The following is a 23,348-nucleotide window of genomic DNA, read 5'->3' on the forward strand; positions in this document are numbered from 1 at the left end:
AAAGTTTTAAATTAAGTATACTTCAAGAATTTTAATATTCATTGTAACATAGTAGTTAACTTATATAAATAATTATGATATCTCGAACTTGCTAGTCAAAACAAATCACTATTGGTTGTCTTCATAAAATTAGGTAGAAGTTGTAAAAAGAAAAGGAAAAAAATCTTAATTCAATTTTTAAGTCAATTTAAACATTTTATCAAGTTCTTTGAATTGAATGATTGTGTTTAGAATGGGGTCTAGTTTATCATGTCTCCACCATTAGAAAGCAAATTTCAGTTACACGATTGTCATTTTTTTAAATTAATGATTGAAAATTTTGTATCTTTTCTCTTTTTTCCTTTATTTTTCTTGTTTTATTCCTCTTCTTCTCTTTTCTCAGTATGCATATGTGATATCCTTCTATCTTAAAACATAATAAATAAAGATTTTCACAATAAAAACTAGTAAATTAAAAACCTTGCAACACATTTAACTTTAACTTTATAGTAAAAGGATTCACAAAACTTAATTCAAAACTCCTTAACCAAAACCTAGATAAGACTTAACATAAGTTCATAAGGAAACACAAACCATTTGGTTACATAAATTTAACAAAAGATCGGAAACACCTAAAAACAGAATCAGCCTTAACAACAAATGCAAAAATATAGACTCTCTACCCTATTATCACACTATCAGAGTAAAGATCTGAAGTAACCAAGAAAGTTTTAAGCTTCACCTCCATCAAATTCTTTCCCTTGTACCCAGTTTAATCCTGCAAGTGACGATCAACCCAAACACATACAACAACATCAATAAATAGGGAGTGAGAATACAGTTTACTCATGTATAACAATTATAGGCATAAGGTAGCACTAACAAAATATATGACAACTTTAAGTATTGTGCATACAAGTACATTCACATTCAACATCGTTAAGGCTTATTCACATTTAAATACCAACAACATCTCATATACCATTATCAATTATTGCAGTCATTCATTCCACTTAAGATATGTTAGTTATAAAATAATATTCGTGCAAACCCTTGTACTTGACTCATATGCATACTATACCAATCTCCTCATCATCATATCTTAAGGCAGCCTAAGAACCATGGAATAAAATCATCATACACTAGGTGATCACCTTGGTCCATTTTCACTAGGAGGTATTTATCACAGTCTAGTTGAAGTGTTATAGTTGACCACCATTACCTCACACCCCCATTAGAGGCTCCCTACCATAACACTTCCAAGGTCTATGTAGATGACTTTCAAGACCCTCCTATATAAACTCACACTACCTTCTAGCAAAATATGAGTGCATGAACTCCCCTACAGTATTGTCACCGCATTAGAGTTTAACGACCAAGTTCGAGATGGATTGGTGTGGTTCCTCTACGCCTAGGACACCAGAATATCGAACCATGAATGAAGAAAGGCATGAGATAAAAGCAAGCATATTGGTTATTCATTGTATTGTGAGTCCCTAATTCTTGACTAGAGGGGACACCAAAGGCCTCTGCCCTTCCATCCCTTGGATAGATAGAGAGGAGGGGCACACCACAACAACACAACACATGTTAAATCAAAAGACGATCTTTGATCCCTCAAGTTTTGGAATTTTGATGTTAACAAACGAAACGTTTTTATAAGAGAAAATGTCTTCAAAAATGTTTATTAGACAAAGTGTAAGATGTAGATTGTCTATAAGACGATATGAATCAAACAAAGCATATAGTTTGTCTCATATACATTAAATGTTCATTATTTATTAATACTAATGACAAAATTCATTTAAATATTTTATTCCTTAATAGATCAAACTAAAAAGTCATCTTGGAACTCATAAATTTGTTAAAGAGAACAAGATCATGCTTCTGTCAAAATCAAGGACGAAGATCTCTGAAATCATGAAGAAAAGAATATATAAAAGCGCTACTATTGTTGTTTTGCATTAACATTTCTTCTACGAGCTCCATTTAGTATAGAAAGATGATAAGTAGCTTCATTGATCAAATAAGAGATACCATTTGGTGAAATGCATTTAATGCTTGCATTAAATGAGTCAATGATTACCTCTCATTACAAGGAAAGACGTTGAAGACAAACGAAACAAACTTGTGAATTGGACTCAAAAGTGTTGCAACGGTCATCTTCTCTAAAGCTGCTACATAAGGAAGATTTGAAGCTTAGAAAGAACAAGACACATGTACAAAGATATAGAGAAGAAATATACACGAAGAAATACACTCTGTAAATTATACTTGTGCATAAACTGTATTCTTTCTAGTAAAAAGCTTAATACACTATATTGATTGTATAACGTCTAAGCTAGACAAAAGCAACATCTTTGTAACCTTTATAATCATTGTTATAAGGTTGAGCCTAGAGAGGCTTGTTTGTAACTTATTTGAGCTTGAAGAGGTTTGTTTGAAAAAGAATACTTGGTTGTTAAGCCTGGAGAAGCTTGTTGTGAAAAGAATACTTGGGTAGTTGCTTGAAGAGGCAAGTCAAAGAATACTTAGGGTTGAGCCAAAAGTATCTTGTTGAAAGAATACTTGTATATTTTTTGAAAAATGGTGGAACTCAATTTGATTTTATAGACGCATCCTTGGTAAGGGGAGAGCCTTGTTCGATCGAGGGAGTCCTCGACAAGAGAAGTCTTATTTGAATTTGTACGCGTGTCCTCAGTCGAGGGGGTCCTTGGTAAGGGATGTCTCATTCAATTTTATAGGCACATCCTTAGTCAAGGGGGTCCTCGACAAGGAAAATCTTGTTTGATTTTATAGGTGCATCCTCGGTCAAGGGGGTCCTCGGCAAGGGAAATCATGTTTGATTTTATAAGCACATCCTCGGTCGATGGGGTTCTCGGGAAGAGAAGTCTTATTTGATTTTATAGGTGCATCATTGATTGAAAGGGTCCTCAACAAGGGAAACCTTATTTGATTTTATAGGCGTGTCCTCTACTGAGGGGGCCCTCGGCAAAGGAAGCCTTATTCGATTTTATAGGCGCGTCCTCGGTTGAGGGGGTCCTCGGAAAGGGAAGCCTTATTCAATTTTACAGGCACATCCTCGTTGAAGGGATCCTCGACAAATGAAGCCTCATTTGATTTTATAGGCGCGTCCTTAGTGAGGGAAACCTTGTTCAATTTTACAAGCACATCCTCGGCCAGGGGGTACGTAACAAGAGAAGCCTCGTTTGATTTTTCAAGCACATCCTCGGCCAGGTGGTACGTAACAAGAGAAGCCTCGTTTGATTTTACAAGCGCATTTTCAGTAAATGACGCCTTATTTGATTTTATAGGCGCGTCCTTGATTGAGGGGGTCCTCGACAAAGGAAGCCTTGTTTGATTTTATAAGCGTGTCCTCGACCAAGGGTGTCCTTAATAAGGGAAGTCTCGTTCAATTTTATAGGCACGTCTTTAGTCGAGGGGTCATTGGCAAGGGGAGTCTCGCTTGATTTTTTTAGGCATGTCTTTGACCGAGAAAGTCCTTGGTAAGGGAAGGCTTATCAGATTTTATAATTGTGTCCTTGACCGAGAGGGTCCTCGATAAGAGAAGCCTTGTTCGATTTTATAGGCACGTCCTTGGCAAGGGAAGCCTCGTTTGATTTTACAGGCGCATTCTCGGCTAAGGGGGTCCTTGGTAAGGGAATCCTTATCAAATTTTATAGGCACGTCCTAGATCGAGGGGGTTCTCGACAAGGAAAGTCTTGTTTGATTATATAGGTGTGTCCTTAATCGAGGAGTCCTCGACAAGGGAAGCCTTGCTTGATTTTATAGGCACAACCTCGATTGAGGAAGTTCTCGGCAAGGGAAGTCTCATTTGATTATATAAGCACGTCCTCGGTCAAAGGGGTTCTCGGTAAGGAAAGCCTGGTTTGATTTTGTAGGCGTGTCCTTGGTCGAGGAGGTCCTTGGCAAGGGAAGCCTTGTTTGATTTTATAAGCACATCCTCGGCCAAGGGGGTCCTCAACAAAGGAAGCCTCATTCAATTTTATAGGCGTGTCCTTGACTAAGGAGGCCCTCAACAAGGGAAGCCTTGTCAGATTGTGTAGGTGCGTCCTCGGTTAAAGGGGTCCTCGGTAAGGAAATCCTTGTACAATATCTTTGAGCATAATATTGGAAAACTTCTCATATTATTGATTCATTATAGTCTTGTCTTTTGCTAAACCCATATTTTTCAATATAATTTTTTAGCTACCCTTGCTTTATGAGGTCTTCCACCTTGTCCTTCAAAGTTGCACACTCTTTGATTAAATGTCCATGATTTTGACGATATGAGCATGAATTTAATAGATCTTCTCTAGGGGGCATTTGAGCTCTTGTAGGAATAGTTAAAAATTTTTAGATAAGTGCTTGCTCCAAGATTCTTGCTTTGCTTGTATTTAGCGAGGTCAATAACTTTTTGAATTATCCCTTACCCTATTCTTCTGATACACTTCTTTTTCATTTTCTTTTATACATAGAACCATCTTGGCTCTTGCTTGATTTCTTGATTTAGCTAACTCTTCCATCTGCATGTATTTTTCAACCCTTCTTCTTAAATAATTCATGTCTACATGGGTTTTTTTTTGCACAAACTATTTACAAAGGGTCTAGGCTTGAGTGTAGTATTCAACCTATCCATAGTAATTGCAAGATTCAAATTTTTTATTTCCATAGCGATTTTATTAAAACAATCCATGAAGGATTGAAGAGACTCTTTTTTCTCTTGTCTGATATTAGCCAATGCCAATGATGTTAGCTGGTAAGGCCAACTAGTAGCGAACTACATAGTAAATAGGGATGATAGTTCTTCAAATGAGTTTATAAATCATGGAGGGAGTTCAATGAACCAACTCTGTGCTCGACCCTTCAAGGAGGTAGGGAAAATACGACATAAAGCAACATTTTCCTATGTCAATAAAGTAACTTGCATAAGGTACGTGTTCAAATGTTCATCAAGATCAAAGGATCCAACATATTTTTCTAGAGGAAGGCTCCTCCAATTGTCAGATAATACTGACTCCATGATTCTTTGAGTAAAATGGTGCTTATAAGATCCAGTTACTATTCTAGACCGAGGGAGAGCTTGCTTGGGAATGAACGAGAATTATACAGGTGGAACCTGTGTTTGAGGAGTTGTTGGTACATTATATGAAAAGGCTTCATTATTAGTTTGACCATTAGGGTTCCAAGTTCTATTCAAGCTCTTTAACTCGACATTCTCCCTCCTAAGTGTTTCAAGTTCCTGAACATCCCTTTCATGAGCTTGTTTGATAGCTATCATTTCTTCACGAAGCAATCTTACAACACTTGAGAGATTAGTTTAATCTTCCAGAAACTTGTTCGGGTAGAATAGAGTTGGTATTCTTTCTAGTAGTAACCATCCTTCTCAAGGTTTTCTCCCTGTAAAGTAAACAAATAATACGAGTCTTCAAAACAGGACCCCACGGTAGGTGCCAAAATGTACCTACATAAGGGTACATCGATAATTTCATCACTTTAATCCTCCTTCTTCTAAGTCCCCGTCCTATTGATTCTTACATGTGCTCTTTATAATACACTTGATAGTCTTCAGATATACATATCCGAGGAGGAGAAAGGGGTACCTACAAAAGACACTCCAATGTCCAAGTTAATTTTTAGGATTAGACAAACCAATGACAATTAATCTGGTAATAATGCAAGAGTACCTTTTTCTCTATCTAATTATTATTATTTATATCAACTTTATTAGGTCTAGACCTATAGGGTAGGCCCATTAACAATTATAACATCTTTAATAATCTTTTAGATTATGTTAATCACCAAAACATATCGAGGAATCCTTGACTTTTCACTTCTGCTACACACCTGCACCTCTCTAGTATAGTAACTATTATGTACAATTTTTTTTTTTTTTAAAATAAGACCCGTTGATGTGAAAAAAAAAAAATGTATAAAATAAGGAAGGTAAATTGAAAATGAAGTCAACAAAAATACAAATGAGTTAATACTAAACTCAAAGAAGGTTATGGTAATAATTTCTTTTATTATCAATAAAATAAATTTATTTAATTAAATTAATCCTCATTGAAATATTATAATTTATGAATTTTATATATATTTTAACTTATTTCAATTGAGTTGGATAAATTAATTTAAAGAAGAAAAAAAAATTATTAGTGCAACTTCTTGATATGAATGACTCTTTTAAATCTAACTTAATTAAAGAGTTTTTGTGCCCTTAGAACAATAAAAATTTCTTTGTTTTTATTTTCATGTAATTATTTAATATTATTTTATTAGTAAAAAACTAATACAACCTTACATTTACGACTATAAATACTAAAATAAAAGGGCTGGATATATTTTTATTTCTTGTGAAATAAGTGAAATTTGAATTTAGCATTTGTAATTTTTGTTATAATTTTAAAAAAAAATTATGTGATACCTCTTAACTAGTTTATATGTTTAATGGAAGGTTACGTGACAATCTCACATTTTACTAGTTAATATATGTAGTATTACATTAACATGAAACACTTTTAATTCTTAAAATTGATATTATTTTTCAACCTTAAAATGAATGTTAAGGACAAAAGCATAGTAAATTTATATTTTAAAAAAAATAATGAAAATCAAAGAAATTTTGTTATAATTTTTTTTCCTTGTTTTACATGAAATAAAAATTCATATTATGGGAGAATGGAAAACAAAATAAAATTACAAAAAGGCCATTGTAAATTTTTTTTTGTATGGAATAAAATACATTTATGGAAAATAAATATTAATATTAAATATTTTTTAATTATTGAATTTAATATTTTTTAAATATTGATTTTATTGTTTTATATAATAATTATTCTTTTAAATAAAAATATTATGAAATGATAATTATAATAGAAGATAATCTTAAACTTATTTTTTAAAATTTAATTATATTAATGGAAAGTAAAATATTACAACAAAAATTATTTTCTTTTGATATAGGTGTTTGGCACATGCAAATTTTTATGTCTGAGAATCACGATTCATGAAAATTATAAATTTTGGAATCATGAAAATGTGTTTGGTTAATTAAAAATGTTTCTAAGTATATTTATAAATATTACATATGAAGGATTTTTATTGTATTAAATAAGCAAATAAAGGTAATATGACATTTTTACAACATTAAAACCTTATTTTTATCTGGAGAAACTTAGGAGAGTGTATTGAATTAAGATTATATAAGAGATTTTAAAAGACTTTTTTTATTATAGTGTTCAATCAAGACTTTTTTTTAATATAAAAACTTATGTGTTATTTAATTAAGACAACAAAGATTTTTTTTAAGAGTCTAGTAATATTTAATTAATACTTTTTTTTCTTCTATTTCTCTTTTTTTTTTCTCTCTTAAATCTTCTCTCTCACCTAAGTCATCTTTCTTACTCCTCTATCTCTTTTTCCTATCTCATATTCTTTTTTTTTTCTCTCTTTCTCTTTCCTTCTTCCTTGCCTTTCTTGTTTCTCTCTCTTCTTTTCACTTTCCTATCTTATCTTCTCTCTCATTTTTCGCCTATCTCATTTTCTCTTCCTCTTTTTATTCACTTTCAAGAAATAATATATAAAAATGTTATTTTTAAAATAAATAAATCAAGAATTTTTTTTAATATACCTTTTTTAAAATTATTTAAATAACCTAAACTGCACGTTCCAAGTCAGCCAATAATGGTAAATACATTAAGTGAATTCTGTTACCTGACTTGTCTAGCATAATGACACCACCGATCAACCCTAAGATATATGCTCTACAATGTTGGAGCAATTATTATTTAGTGGGTTCATCTGGTAGTGCAATTGTATGGTCTCTTAACCATTTTAGTTTTATGCTTGTGCCAACTAGAGCTTCCCCTTTTAGAGGTACGAAGCCTAACAACTCGTAACATAATTCATCCCAGTCAAAGAAAGTTGGTCCTGTGACTGGTTTGCCATCAATCCTTAAACCCAATTTTAGTGCCACATCTTCCAAAGTGACCGTGCACTCACCAACTGGGAAGTGAAAAGTATGTGTCTCAAGTCTCCACCTTTCCACCAAAGACGTTATCAAACAATCATCGATTTTAAAATGTCTTATTTTCGTAACCTCGCCAAAGCCAACAACCTCTAACAAATTCTCAATTCTTGGGTCAGGTGTAGGCATGGAATGATAGTAAGACTGAATCACTTGATCACTTGTTGTCTACGAAAATGGTAGAATTGAAATGTTAGTAATGAATAATATTAGTTGTAAACATTATGCAATGTATAATAACTTACCATAAGATGAGTTTCATTTGACCTATGGAGGTGTTGTTTCCACAACATAGTTGAAGATGAAAAAGACATTCTTGAAAAACAATAGTAACGAAATTCAATAGTGCAATAGCTGAAGAGAATTGATCTTTTGTTGTGTGTTTAGGGTTGGAGTGTATGTAGTGTATATGTAGTGGAAAAAATCAATGGTTTATGCAGTGGCATTAATTGCTTTGTACCAGAGCATCAGAAAAATCAATGCTTTGTGCAGAGTCATCAATGCTTTATCCCAGAGCGTCAGAAAAATCAATGACTTTGTGTAGAGTGTCATTGATGCAGTGTGTCATTGATGCAGTATGTCATTGATGCAGTGTGTCATTGATGCAATGTCATCAATGCTTTGGCCTAGAGCGTCATATAAATCAATGTTTTGTGCAGAGTCATCAATGCTTTGTACCAGAGCATCATATAAATCAATGCTTTGTGCAGAGTCATCAATGTTTTGTACAAGAGCATTAGAAAAAATCAATGCTTTGTGTAGAGTCATCAATGCTTTGTCCCAGAGCGTTAGAAAAATCAATGACTTTGTGCAGAGTGCCATTGATGCAGTGTGTCATTGATGCAGTATCATCAATGCTTTGGCCTAGAGCGTTAGATAAATGAATGCTTTGTGTAGAGTCATCAATGCTTTGTACCAAAGCATCAGATAAATCAATTCTTTTTGTAGAGTCATCAATGCTTTGTACCAGAGCGTTAGATAAATCAATGCTTTGTGCAGATTCATCAATGCTTTGTACCAGAGCGTCAGAAAAATCAATGCTTTGTGCAGAGTCATCAATGCTTTGTCCCAGAGCGTCAGAAAAATTAATGACTTTGTGCAGAGTGTCATTGATGTAGTGTGTCATTGATGCAGTGTGTCATTGATGCAGTGTCATCAATGCTTTGGCCCAGAGCGTCAGATAAATCAATGCTTTATGCAGAGTCATCAATGCTTTGTACCAGAGCGTCAGATAAATCAATGCTTTGTGCAGAGTCATCAATGCTTTGTACTAGAGCGTCAGAAAAATCAATGCTTTGTGCAGAGTGTTTAATGCTTTGTCCCAGAGCGTCAGATAAATCAATGCTTTGTGCAGAGTCATCAATGTTTTGTCCCAGACCGTCAGAAAAATCAATGACTTGGTGTAGAGTGTCATTGATGCAGTGTGTCATTAATGACTATGTCATTGATGTAGTGCTTAGGGTTTCAGAGTGTCATTGATGCAGTGTTTACGGTTGTTGAGTGTAATTGATTGATGCCTATCTCCAACATTATTTGTTGCACACTGTGTTAACAGTACATGTGATTGGAAGTACAGAGTGACTTTTATTACTAAAAGCCAAAAATGGGAGCTTCGTAAGCTATCATGTGAACATTCTTGTTCATAACCTATTATTACACAAGATCATGTTAACCTTGGCTATGTATATATTAGCAAAAGTATTCTTCCTTTGGTGGAGAGTGATCCATCCATTTCTATTCCAACAATAATAGCACACATCTAAAGTGCTGAAGCGTACACGATCTCATATCGCAAAGCTTGGATGGCAAAGCAAAAGGCAATTGAAGACTTACATGGCTACTGGGAACAATCTTACCATGATTTACCCAAGTTGCTCAGTGCCATGAGTGAATTTCTTAATGGATTTGTTGTTGAGAAGCAAACAAGGCCACTATACAACCAACAAGGTGAGATGGTTCATCATTATGTTCAATTCCATAGAGTATTTTGTACATTTAAACCTTGTATCGATGGGTTCAAATACTGCAAGCCCATTGTTCAAGTTGATGGCACATTCTTGTATAGCAAATACAAAGGAACTCTCCTTGTGGTCGTGGCTTAAGACGGTAACAACAAAATCTTTCCAATTTCCTTTGCAATTGTTGAGGGTGAAACAACAGACGCATGGTTTTTCTTTCTACATTATCTTAAAAGACATGTTTGCCCTCAAGATGACCTTTTCTTAATTTCGGACAAGCACGAGTCTATCAAAAATGCCTACGCTAGACAGGGCAGTGGTTGGAAACTCGAGAATTCAGTGCATGTGTTCTGTATTCGCCATATAGCTCAAAACTTCATGAGGCATTTCAAGAATACAGAACGAAAACAATTAATCATCAATATGGGTATGTACTTAGCATTATTAATTACTTTAATTTGTTTCACCATATTTCAACATTACTAAATCGTTCATTTTTTCCTAATTTGATTTCACAGCTTATGGGATGACTGAGCCAAGATTCAATTACTAATACAACACGCTAAGGAGAGAACCAGAAACCGAAGGTGTAATTCATGAATGGCTCAACACCATACCAAAAGAACAATGGACTCTTGTATGGGACGGTGGCCGACGATGGGGACACATGACTACCAACTTGGCTGAGGCAATTAACTCCATTCTTAAAAAAAAAAAAGAAATTTGCCAATTTCTGCAATCATCATGTTGACTTATAAGAGATGTAATACCTTATTCATCCAAAGGGGGAAGGAAGTCGATGCTAAACTTAGGGCTAGCCAAGTTTATACGGAAATAATGAATAGGGCCATGAGAGATGTAGAATCAAAGGCTAATAGTCATCATGTCCTCGAATTTGATCGTCATAGTACACGTTTTCTGGTGCAAGAGACCATTAACCCAAGGAAAACACGACCTACTGGAACTTTCACGGTTAGACTACATGACAACTGGTGTGACTGTGGAAAATTCCAAAAGCTACACATGTCATGCTCCCATGTTGTGGTTGCATGTAAGCATGTTCACCACGATTATAAATCTTACATAGATCCGGTATACACATTACAATATGTTTCAAATGTGTATAACGAATTATTTGGTGAACTGCCCAATGAATCTTATTGGCCGGATTGTGAAGAACCGTAAATCATACCAAATCCGGAAAAAATTAGAAATAAAAAAGGTCGTCCAAAGTCATCTAGAATACGCACTCAAATGGATATGGTTGAACCAAGACAACCAAGAAGATGTTCTCTCTGCAAAAATGTAGGTCACTCAAAGAAGAAATATCTTTATCATCAAGAGAGCTCAAGTCACCAAGCTTAAAATGTGATCAAACCTTCCAAATATTGTATTTTGTTTACTATTATTTTAAATAAATATTTTTCCTTTTTTTTAAATTTTTAATTAATATTTATTTTATTATTTATTTAGTTAATAATTATTTCATTATTTATTCTTATTCTAAAAACTTAACTTAATTATTTTATTTAAAATTACTAAAAAATTTAAACAAAACTGAAAATTTAAAATTAAAATAAGAAAAAAAGAAAAATAGAAATCTAGAAAAAAAATTCAAAAAAAATAATAAAAAAAAACAAAAAACACAAAACGAAAAAAAAAAATGGGCCCATTAAGAAATCGGTTACTGGGTAACCGATTTCTCAAAAAGATTTTTCAAAATTCTTCAAAAATCCCTTTGAGAAATCGGTTACCCAGTAACTGATTTCTCACCTAAAATTCAAAATGGTATATTTACATAAATATAAATCAGTTTATGTTATTTAAATAATTAAAAAATGGTATATTAAAAAAAAGTCACAAATCAAACACTGAACATTAACATTCCTAATGTTAGATTCTCAAAAAAAAAAAAAATTCTTGTACTAAACATCTCATTAGAGTAAGGTTTTTTTTTCTCTATAGATGCAAAATGTAATTTTTGTCAACATCGTTAGTTATAAATCTATATTTATATATAAATGAGGAATTAATCACTTATACACTGCTAGTGTAAAGTTTTTTTTACACTAGTAACCAATCATATCTTTTAATAGTGACATGTCAGTTGTTTATTTAATGAAATAATAATAACATAAGTAACTTTAAAAGATATGATTAGTTGTCAGTATAAAAAACTTTACACTGATAATGTAGGAATGATTAACTCAGAAATGAGATACCCATGTTTATAATCATTGTTTTACCTCCATATTTTTAGATGATTTTACTCTTAAATTTTAAACAATAAAAATAATATTAAAAGTTAACAGCTATATAACCCACCAATCAAATAAATTAACTACTTTTAACTGCTGAAATTCTCAATTTCTTAACAATTAATTTTTTAACCATAATTTTTATTTTATTTTTAAAAATGTAAATAAAACACAGAGGGCTCCACTAATATTATATAATTTACGTGTCTTCTGCCCAAACACGGAATGACGTTACTATTATTCTTTTGAAATCAATGGCATGACGTTATTATTTAGTATACGTGGAGTGGATTTCTTGGTTGATTTGGATTTAACTATCAAAAACATATTTCATTGTGCTGTTTTTCCACGTTTTTGTTTTTTTGTCAATGATAAAGGCATCTTCCTTTTCATGTATTGTTCCTTTTTCGTCCGTTAAATTGGTGCATTGCTAATTTGCTATGTAATGTACGTGACAAAATAAAGCACGTGTAAGGTATAATAATAATAATTTTTTTATGTGAGATAGCTTAATTTGTTTAACATATCTTCTGCAATAAATTATTTAATTAATTGCTAGCTCATTCATGATAGACCAACTTTCTTAACCTTTTGCTTTTAATGATCACATTTTCTTTCCTGTTTGAACTTTCAAGTTCAGTGATCTGAACTTTTTAGTTTATTTATTTATTTTTAATTAATGGCAGTGAGAAACCCGATCTGAACTGAGCTACAATCAGTGGAAGAAAAATTAAGCACGTAAAGGCTCAGCCCTGAGAATGCCCATACCCTAGTAACCCTACTAACCAATCATAGTGCAATTTTTTATTTATTTATTCTTTAGGAGAAACTAATGGATTATATATTTGCAATCACAAATGAGAGTTTATTACTTCACTGGTATAGCCCCTAGCTAATTTCAAATGTTAATATAAATTTATCATAATCGAACTTGATACTAAAATAGTCTATAACAATTTACGTATTTTATTCGACCAACTAACCTTGATAAATGTCTTTAAGTTTATAAATAAAAAAAATATGTTTATCACATTCTAAAATGAGTAGAAATTCAATCAACAACTTATTAGATGTGAGTTTTATTTTTTATTTATATATTTTTTGTCTGTCTAAAGTAACTATACAAAATTAGATTCTGAAATTAAAAAAATATATTAATTTTAAATATTAAATCGATGGGTACTCGTCAACGATGAAAGAATCAAAATATGAAGGCCTCATATATATGTCTATCCTTTCACATTGAAAATACTTTTTATCAATCATCTCGTTTTTATCATTCCAACTTTGAAATTGAATATCTTATCTTACTTTTCACAAAACAACAATTTGGGAGGGGGCTTGGTCCTTGGTTGTTACAGATTGTATTTGCATAGCTTTTTTCTCGTTTATCAGCCGCCTATAAAAAAATCTTAAAATTTAATAGTATAGTATTTATTTGCATGTGATAAATATTTATTAATGTGGTTATAATTATAATAAATAAATATTTTAAAAATATTTAAATCAGATTAAAATTAAATTTTGTAATAAATAAATAAATAATTTTAGATATATGAATTATATTTTAAATTTATAATAAACCATTTATATTACATTATGAAATTATTTTAATTATTAATAATTTAAAAAAAATATTAAAATTAAATATTAAACTAAAAATAAACAACTAAATTAAAAGAAATGAAATGTTGAGAAAAATTCTTATGAACATTGAATTAGCTAACATACTATTTTAAAGAATAATTCTTATGAGTTCCCTCATTCTATATGATTATTCTAATTAATATAGAGATGAATAAGAAAAAACATGAGATTTTGTATGAATTAGCATAAAAACAAATATTTCGTATCTCCTTTAAAATAAAATAATTATTTATGAACAGTTACAAAATAAAAAGTTAAGATACATAGACAAAGACAAAATTGTTTTTATATAAAAGTAAACAATAAATTCAGTAGAAGAGATAAAAGTAAAATGTGAAAAAAGTTTACTGACAACAGGTCCTAATTTAATCATTTAACCCAATCACTGAATTTTTATTTTTTTTCTTCTGGTCTCTTGTCCTTTTTCTCTGTCATCAAAGCTTCACAAACGGTTTTTTTCTTACCTATATTACACCAAATTTTCATTTGTTTTTATTTACTTTACAGTCTTTACATTCAGTTTCATGAACCCATGAAAGTTAAGATTGAAATTAAAGTTTGGATTTATTGAACTTTTTATTTTTATTTTTGGCTGAATGGGCTGGGCAATGAACACCCCAGACACAAACAGTCCAGTATGACTTACTACCGTTTTTTCTGTTCCACACTTGTGATCTTATCAGCATATTGAGCTGCATATTAATTTACCGGCCCATTCCAAGGGATATAAAGTTTTTTATTTTCATTTTTTTTATATTTTACATCTCTCTTATTTATTATGTACTCCTCTTTAAATATTTATATATTTCTTCTGTCTCATAATAATTGTTATTCTAAGTTATTATATATAGACTAAGAAAAGTTAATAAATAGAAAAAAGAGAATAATAATTTTACAAAAATAACCTTGTGATTAATCATCTTTATTATTAATGATGTAACACAATAATCACTTTCTAAATAATATTATGAGGAACATTAATAAAAAAGAGTAATTAATTTATTACATTGAAAAACTAACATCAAACACAACTCTTATCATAAGATAAATGGGGTATATAAAATTACTTAAATATCATTTTTTAATTTATTTTTTTATAAAATAATTTTCCATCCCTCAATTGTTTCACATTTTCTCTTTTGAAAATTATTTTTTGGAGTTATATATATATATATATATATATATGTGTGTGTGTGTGTTTTGAAAAATAATTTACGATAATATTAACCAAAAAATACAAGTTCAATCATACTCGTATGAACATATGTATCTTGAAAAAACAATGATAATTTCTTCAAGGAAACAAGATAACTTCCTCATCTTTTATTTATGCAACTAATCACCAAAGATGTCGCCTTCCTATAACATAAAGGTTGCATAAGTATTAAATAAATTGCAAAGTACTGTCAGTGAAAAACATATTTGTACGGGTAGGGGCGTTCGGCCACCGCCGGTCGGCCGCCGAATGGCAGTACTTGGTGGCCGAACGGCAATCGGCCACCAGGACCGAACTATCATTACTCATTGCTCTTAACCCGTGATTAGGGGTTAATCAGATGATTAAGATGTATTACCTGGTACGGTAAATACGTTGCAGGGCCCATGGGGTCCAGGGCCCATAAATGTCAGTATAAATAGCTCAGGTCAAAAGGTAACGTCACTGTTCATTAATTACTCTCGATATTGGTGCTTGTCCTGACTTGAGCGTTGGAGTGCCTTTTTGCAGGTACCAACCCCTCATTTGCGTTGGATCGGAGTACTCGTTCGGCCTTCAGAATACGAGAAGACTTGGTGTACCCTTGAGACAGGTACATTTTGGCGCCCACCGTGGGGCCGAACGAAAGTGGTTGAAAATTTGTTGAGGAAAACAATGCCGATAACTAGGAGAACGAACACGCAAGACCGTCCTACTGAAGAACATGTGGAGGTTGTGGATGAAACAGATCTCACTGAAACAGTACGACTACTCAAACAAGAAATGGAGCTGATGAAACAACAAAGAGAAAAAGATGCGAGGGAGCTTTCGGCCTTGAGAGCTGAGAATGAAGCGCTGAAGAGTCAGGACACTTCCTGGAAGCCTACTCATATCACCAACACACAAAATCAAGGGTCATATCAATCTCACGCGATCCATACATCAGTCCCTCATGCCTCAGCAGTAGCTCCTGAGAGATTCCCTTCGGCCTTACCTACTGTGGGTCGTCCTGCTGATGTAACCACTGTCGGATCACACCGACATCCGTTTACCCCCTCCATTATGCAACTCCCCTTAATGGATAATTGGAAGGCTTTGCCTATCGACAAGTATGATGGTACCACTGATCCTGATGAACATTTAGATGTTTTTCTAACACAGGTAACTCTGAGCACGACAGATGACGCTGCGTTGTGTCGGATTTTTCCTACGTCCCTCAAAGGCAGAGCTCTCAGCTGGTTCACTCGTCTTCCACCCAATTCAATCGATTCCTTTAACACATTATCATCACAGTTCACTATCCAATTTGCGACGAGTCGCCCTCATAGTCTAACATCTTTATCCTTGGTTAGTCTTAGACAGGACAAAAAAGAGTCTCTTCGGGCGTTTATGGATCGGTTCAACAAGGCTACTTTGGAAATCAGAGATCTCAACCCAGCCGTGGCGCTACATCATCTTACAACAGCTTTAAAACCAGGCCCATTCGTCAACAGCATCTGTAAAAAGCCTCCTTCGGACATGAACGACTTACGTAAGAGGGCGGATAAGTACATGCAGATGGAGGAGTTGGCAGAATTTAGAAATCAGGCCCGAGCCGAGCAGTCCACTAAATCCGAGAAACCGGTTGAACCATCATACAGGGGGCGAGGCAAAGAGATATCCCTTCGGGAGCGGCCTATTCGTGGTCCGAAGTATACTCAGTATACTCCCCTTAATGCCAATCGCGCGGCGGTCCTTGAACAGGCTTTGGCATCTGAAGTATTGACAATCCCGAAGAGGGCTTCTACTCCGCCACGGGCAGATACTAGCAAATCTTGTCGGTATCATCGAAATCGTGGACACTCAACAGATGAATGTGCAGCCCTTAAAGATAAGATTGAAGACTTGATTAAGCAAGGAAAACTGCATAACTTTGTGGACCGGACCGGTTCGTCTCAGAATCGTTCATATCAACCCAGGTATCAGGATCGGCACAGGCAAGACCGTTCTGATAAAACCTCTGATAGAGGTCGGCGTGAGAGAAGCCGGTCACGTGAAAGAAAAGATGATTCGGCACCTTCGCATAGGAGGGTTATCAATACTATTGCTGGTGGCTTTGCAGGTGGAGGCACAACATCTTCGGCCCAAAAGAGACATCTCCGAGCTATCCGATCGGTCAACACTGTTCATAGACAGTCGTCTCGGCGATTGCCAGCAATAACCTTCACAGATGCCGACTTCAAAGGTATTGACCCAGAGCAAGACGATCCGATGGTCATCAGTGTAGAAATTCACAACTGCATTGTCAAGAAAACACTGATTGATCAAGGCAGCTCGGCAGACATCATATATTGGAACACATTCAAACAGTTAGGCATTTCTGAAAAAGAATTGCTTCCCTATGACGATCCGTTGGTCGGTTTTGCAGGAGAGAGGGTCAATACCAAGGGTTACATTAAACTCTTCACACGCTTTTGTTTCGACGAAAAGGAGAGCAGGGAAATCCAGGTAAAATACATTGTCGTGGATGCAAGTACCTCATATAACATCCTCCTCGGTAGACCGTCTTTGAACACATTGGGAGCTATCGTTTCAACACCACATTTGGCGATGAAGTTTCCATCTGACCAAGGAAAAGTAATCACAATTCATGCTGATCAAAAGGCGGCGAGAGAATGTTATTATGCTAGTTTGCGAGTTGTGCCATTGGAAGAAAGAAAAACCAAGTCGAACAGAATCCATGCTGTGGATGCTTCGGCAACTGTAGAGGAGGCCGTATGGGATCTAGATCCTAGAATGAGTAATGAAGAAAGGGTGGAGCCGATTGAGTTAAAAGTGCAGTTCCAGATAGGTTCATACCCTGAACAGGTTACGTACATCGGCGCAGAAATCCCCGAAGATGATCGCTCGTCCCTATGCCAGGTTATAAAGGAAAATAAAGATCTATTTGCATGGACACCTTCTGACATGCCAGGTGTAGATCCAAGGATCATGTGCCACAAGTTATCGGTCTGCGCCGAAGCAAAACCAATCGCACAGCGTAAAAGGAAAATGGGGACTGAAAGAAAACTCGCAGTTGAAACGGAGGTTGCCAAGTTGATTGAAGCTGGATTCATCCGGGAGGTCCATTACACCACTTGGCTAGCAAATGTGGTGATGGTGAAGAAGTCGAACGGAAAGTGGAGAATGTGCACTGATTACACAAGTCTCAACAAGGCATGCCCCAAGGATGCCTATCCACTTCCAAACATAGATCGATTAGTTGATGGAGCCTCAGGACATGAGATGTTGACTTTTCTTGATGCTTACTCGGGATACAACCAAATTCCCATGCATACCCGCGACGAGGAAAAGACAGCCTTTATAACCGATTCGGCCAATTACTGCTATCGGGTAATGCCATTTGGATTGAAGAATGCAGGGGCAACATACCAAAGGTTGATGAACAAAATGTTTCAACATCAAATAGGCAGGAACATGGAGGTATATGTGGACGACATGGTTGTAAAATCCAGAAACGTTGATCGGCATGTAATGGATCTTTCGGAAATTTTCCAACAGTTGCGCAAGTACAACATGAGGCTCAATCCGGAGAAATGCGTGTTTGGGGTGTCCGGAGGAAAATTCCTTGGCTTCATGCTCTCGGCCAGGGGGATTGAAGCAAATCCTGACAAATGTATGGCAATCGTCAACATGATAAGTCCTAAGAACCTTAAACAAGTTCAACAGCTAGCAGGACGGCTTACAGCGTTGTCCCGGTTTCTCCCATGTTTGGCCGAAACAACGAAACCTATGGTAAAGTTGCTGAGAAAAGCAAACAAGTTTGAATGGTCCGTTGAATGTGAGAAGGCTTTTCAGACTTTGAAAGAACGTCTCGGCTCCCCACCTATCCTTTCTAAACCCAATCCAGCAGAACCAATTGTGGTCTACTTGTGTGTTTCAATAATACAATAAGCACAGTTTTAATTCAAGAAAAGGAGGGACAGCAGCCTATTTACTTCATCAGTCGCATGTTACAAGAAGCCGAAACAAGGTACCAGCTCTTGGAAAAAGTAGCATTAGGACTTGTTCACACCGCTCGGCGCCTCCGACAATATTTTCAGAGTCACCAAATTATTGTTCGGACTGACTGCCCGATAGCCAAAGTATTACGCAAACCCGAGTTGGCAGGAAGGATGATGGCCTGGTCGATTGAGCTATCGGAGTTTGATATTTGTTTCCAACCTAGGGGACCAATTCGGTCCCAATGTTTGGTGGACTTTGTTAATGAATTGCAGCCGAGAGGTCGTTTTGTTAACAATGTATGGACGATACATGTGGATGGTTCCTCAAACAATCAAGGAAGTGGGGCAGGTATAATTCTGGAGGGACCAACAGGATTAATCCTAGAACAATCCTTACGGTTTGCGTTCAAAGCTTCAAATAATCAGGCCGAGTATGAAGCGCTATTGGCTGGTTTAAGGCTTGCACAAGAAATTGGTGTCAACCGACTGGAGTGTTGGACCGATTCAAAAGTTGTAGCCGAACAGGTGAATGATAATTTTCAGGTAAAAGATGCAAACTTGTTGAAATATTATCATTTATTCCAAAAAATGCGCGATACGTTTGAAGAGGTTCAGGTAAAATACACGCCAAGAGAACGCAATGCGAGGGCGGACCAGTTGGCTCGGTTAGCAAGCAGCACCAGAAAGCCGGGACAGCTACGAACCACACTTCACTTGGATCTTGAGTCGCCAAGTGTGGTAGCCACCGAATGTTTTGCAGCAGAGGGGTCCGTTCGTACATGGATCACTGAGATAATGGATTATCTCGAACATGGCACCCTACCCTCTGACCCAACGGCAGCCAAAAAACTCCGAACGCAGGCCGCTAGACATGTCGTGGTTGGAGGAGACTTGTATAGAAGAGGATTCTCGGCTCCGTTGCTGAAATGCGTTGATGAAGAACAAGCCAATTATATATTGAAAGAGATGCATGAAGGGATATGTGGCTTCCATTCGGGAGGACGGACTTTAGCAACTAAAGTGCTTCGGGCCGGATACTATTGGCCTACTCTCAAGGAAGATTGTGTAAAGTTTGTACAGCATTGTGTATCGTGTCAGCGACATGGTAACCTCATCCACGCTTCGGCCGAAGAGCTTCATGGCATCAGTTCACCTTGGCCATTCGCCATGTGGGGTATGGATATTCTTGGACCCTTCCCAATCGCCAAGGGACAGTGTAAATTTTTGCTGGTTGCTGTGGGGTATTGCTCAAAGAGCAAGCAATTCCGAACGAACCCGTTCGGTATTGCTCAAAGAGCAAGCAATTCCGAACGAACCCGTTCGGTATTGCTCAAAGAGCAAGCAATTCCGAACGAACCCGTTCGGTATTGCTCAAAGAGCAAGCAATTCCGAACGAACCCATTTGGTTTTGCTCAAAGAGCAAGCAATTCCGAACGAACCCGTTCGGAATTGCTCAAAGAGCAGGCAATTCCGAACGAACCCATTCGGTTTTGCTCAAAGAGCAAGCAATTCCGAACGAACACGTTCGGTATTGCTCAAAGAGCAAGCAATTCCGAACGAACCCGTTCGGTTTTGCTCAAAAAGTAAGCAATTCCGAACAAACCCGTTCGGTATTGCTCAAAAAGTAAGCAATTCCGATGGAATCCACCCGCTCTTTAAAGATAAACAAATAAGTTCACAAGTGTTATCGTAATTTGCGCAAGTTAAGATTGGCTAATGGTACAGCCTATCGGTATCCTAAAAATATCTATCGGCTCGGCAAGATTAAACATCCAGCCAGTTCATTCCAAGATGACACATTTTCAAATCTGAAAATAAACCTTCATTTAAAAAGAAACACAGGTGGAGGCTCTATCGGCCCCCTTGCTACAAAGTTATAGTCCTAATACTACTCATCGGGGTTGCTCGTCGGATCATCCTGAGCTGGGGCCTCCTTTTCCCCCTCGGGACGGGGATTGGCAACCTCTTCATCCTCCTCATCAGATGAAGTATGAACATCTGTGACTTGGGGGGCATCCAACGGCTCCTCGTCATCCGGATTCACCCCTTCGGGCATATCAGCAAACGACATGAGAGACCCTTGATAAAAATCTTGAGTCATGTCGAACTCAAAATCCTCCGGAAATTGGCCGAAGTGTTTGGCCTGCCGAATGGCGTGCTTAAACCCAGCCTCATGTTGAGCAACAATCTTCTCTTTTGCTTGCTCTTTAAGATTGTCATAAGCAGCTTGAGCTTCTTCCATTCGGCGACGCTCCTCGTTAGCTGCTTTCTGGAGGTCCAGACGCAAAGTATCGACCTCTCGCCGAGAAGCATCCAGTTCAGCTGCCAGTTCCCGGTTTTTAGCTAATACTTGTTCATTAGCCGCCAATGCCTCGGCCGCGATCTTCTCGGCCTCCCCCACACTTCGCTTCAAATGCTCCACCTCGCCGACAGGCTCCATGGCAAGATGGTGCGCTAAAGCCAACGAGCGAGATTGTACCTCGCAGAAAAGCCTCCACTTGGTCTTCGTGTCCAGAGTGGCCAAAAACTCCTGCCCAAAGGGAGACACCATATCAGGCCGAATCACCATCTCAGCCGGAGTGTCATCACTCAGAAAAGCCCGAGACATCAAAGGTGGCGGCACCACAATCACGGTTCGGTTCGGCGAAGCTATAGGCGTAGATTTGGCCTTTTTAGCCTGCTCTCGACGTTCCTCGACGTTCTTCCTCTTTGTATTCTCACGACCCGAATCTTTCCCTTTCTTTTCTTTCTTTTTTTTGCGTTCGGGGGGAGGAGGCAATCGGTCATCATTGGCCGATCGAGGGGAGCCTGCGGCGGTAGAAGTCCCCACCCCTCCGGATTGCCTAACTTGCTTCACCCGAGCGGCAAGCAAACTACGAATATCCAGCTCGTTAGCACCACTGGTAACCATGATTCCTGCAAAAAGGATTATGTAAAATATCAATAGGAATTAAGTTTACAGGTTAATTCGGACAAATAATATACCTATCAAGTCATTCCACCAACGGGGGGATTCAACCACGTTGATCAAAGACCTAGTTGGCAAACGCCGGGGTAGACGAAGCAATAACTTAAGATCTTTTCGCTCTTCGGTTGTCAGCATTTTCTTCGGAACGACGTCATAAGGCCGAGGGGTACGCGTCCAGTACAATGGAAATAAAGGCTTTTCGTCCTTATCAAAGAAAAACCGTCTCCCATTCGGCCTGATGGTTACTCGAAAAAATCCGGCCTTGAAATTTTTGTATGAAGAGGTGAAGCTATCCAATAATAAGCGATCACTCACTCGGCTTAGAGAGTGCCACTTCGCTAATATGGTAGGCCGAGACGAATAGAAATACAGAAAAAGAATTGGAGAAAGCTTAATACCGACACACTTACACAAGTGTTTGAAACCTTGTAACTGTGCCCAACTGTTCGGATGCAACTGCGTCGGTGCAACATTCAATATCCTTAATACTCCCATGGTAAACTCATCAAACGGAAGTTTCACTTTAAGATCCCGAAGAAGGCAGTCATACATGTAAAATGACTCCATTCTAGCACCGCTTTGATCAAGGCAAACCAGGTCGGGGTTTGGGGACGCATTGTTCCGACATGATCGAACGCCAATCGGGTATGGGTTCTCAGTAGCATCAAAGTTCAAACAGTTGGTGTAGTCCAATAGTCTCGTAATCATATCTGTATCTCGGTATCGGGAGTAGTAGGAAGTAACCTCCCCGTTTACCCATTCGTATCCAGGTATTTCGGAGGGACCGTATCGCTGGCGATTCGATACTCGCTTTGGTTTTTTCTCAATCTCTTCACTCCCACTGGTAGATGCCTCTCCCGAAGCAGAACCACTCCGATTTGGCCTTTCGGCATTCACAGGAGACGACGATGCTTTAGAACTCGAATCACTCGAATCACTGGACGAGGACCCCCCGGATGACGACGACCGAGAGCTGCTTGCCGAAGAGGATGAAGAAGTAGTAGCCATGGCTACAAAAAACTTACCAATTTGCTCGGAATAACACAATCGTTTGTTGGATCGGCTTAGGAAATCTTTAGCTATCACAATTCGGCGGAGAGCAACGCGTGTGACTGGCCCTACCACACCACCTATTTATAAGCTCAAAAAGGCGGGAAAATTTGAAGTTTTAAATTATATGTAACCGTTAGATCCTTCAGATCCAACGGTTACAGTAGTGCACCCGTTCACATTCCTCCAACACTTGTCTTTTGTTACCCTGAAAGGAAGCCTCACCTTCCATTAAGGCTGGGGGGCAGTGTACGGGTAGGGGCGTTCGGCCACCGCCGGTC

The 23,348-nt window shown here is 36.8% G+C and overlaps 2 protein-coding genes across 2 annotated transcripts; both read left to right on the top strand.

Annotated features, from left to right (window-relative positions):
- The first annotated feature begins 15,741 nt into the window (after positions 1-15,741).
- LOC145958069 (uncharacterized) lies at positions 15,742-18,999 on the top strand. Its single transcript, XM_083074527.1, has one exon. It carries the CDS (start codon positions 15,742-15,744, stop codon positions 18,997-18,999), a length of 3,258 nt encoding a protein of 1,085 aa, XP_082930653.1.
- Positions 19,000-19,055: 56 nt separating this feature from the next.
- LOC109814671 (uncharacterized) lies at positions 19,056-20,790 on the top strand. The gene is made up of 2 exons (XM_083074529.1): positions 19,056-20,290; positions 20,775-20,790. The coding sequence occupies exons 1-2, from the start codon at positions 19,056-19,058 to the stop codon at positions 20,788-20,790; spliced, it is 1,251 nt and encodes a 416-aa protein (XP_082930655.1).
- The last annotated feature ends 2,558 nt before the right edge of the window (positions 20,791-23,348 follow it).

Source organism: Cajanus cajan, chromosome 5, assembly GCF_000230855.2.
Source record: "Cajanus cajan strain Asha chromosome 5, NIPB_CcT2T_4, whole genome shotgun sequence".
Lineage (NCBI taxonomy): Eukaryota > Viridiplantae > Streptophyta > Magnoliopsida > Fabales > Fabaceae > Cajanus > Cajanus cajan.

Bases quoted from the DNA above. Each gene is read 5' to 3' on its own strand.
- LOC145958069 (XM_083074527.1), top strand. From the start codon at position 15,742: ATGCCGATAACTAGGAGAACGAACACGCAAGACCGTCCTACTGAAGAA.
- LOC109814671 (XM_083074529.1), top strand. From the start codon at position 19,056: ATGTTACAAGAAGCCGAAACAAGGTACCAGCTCTTGGAAAAAGTAGCA.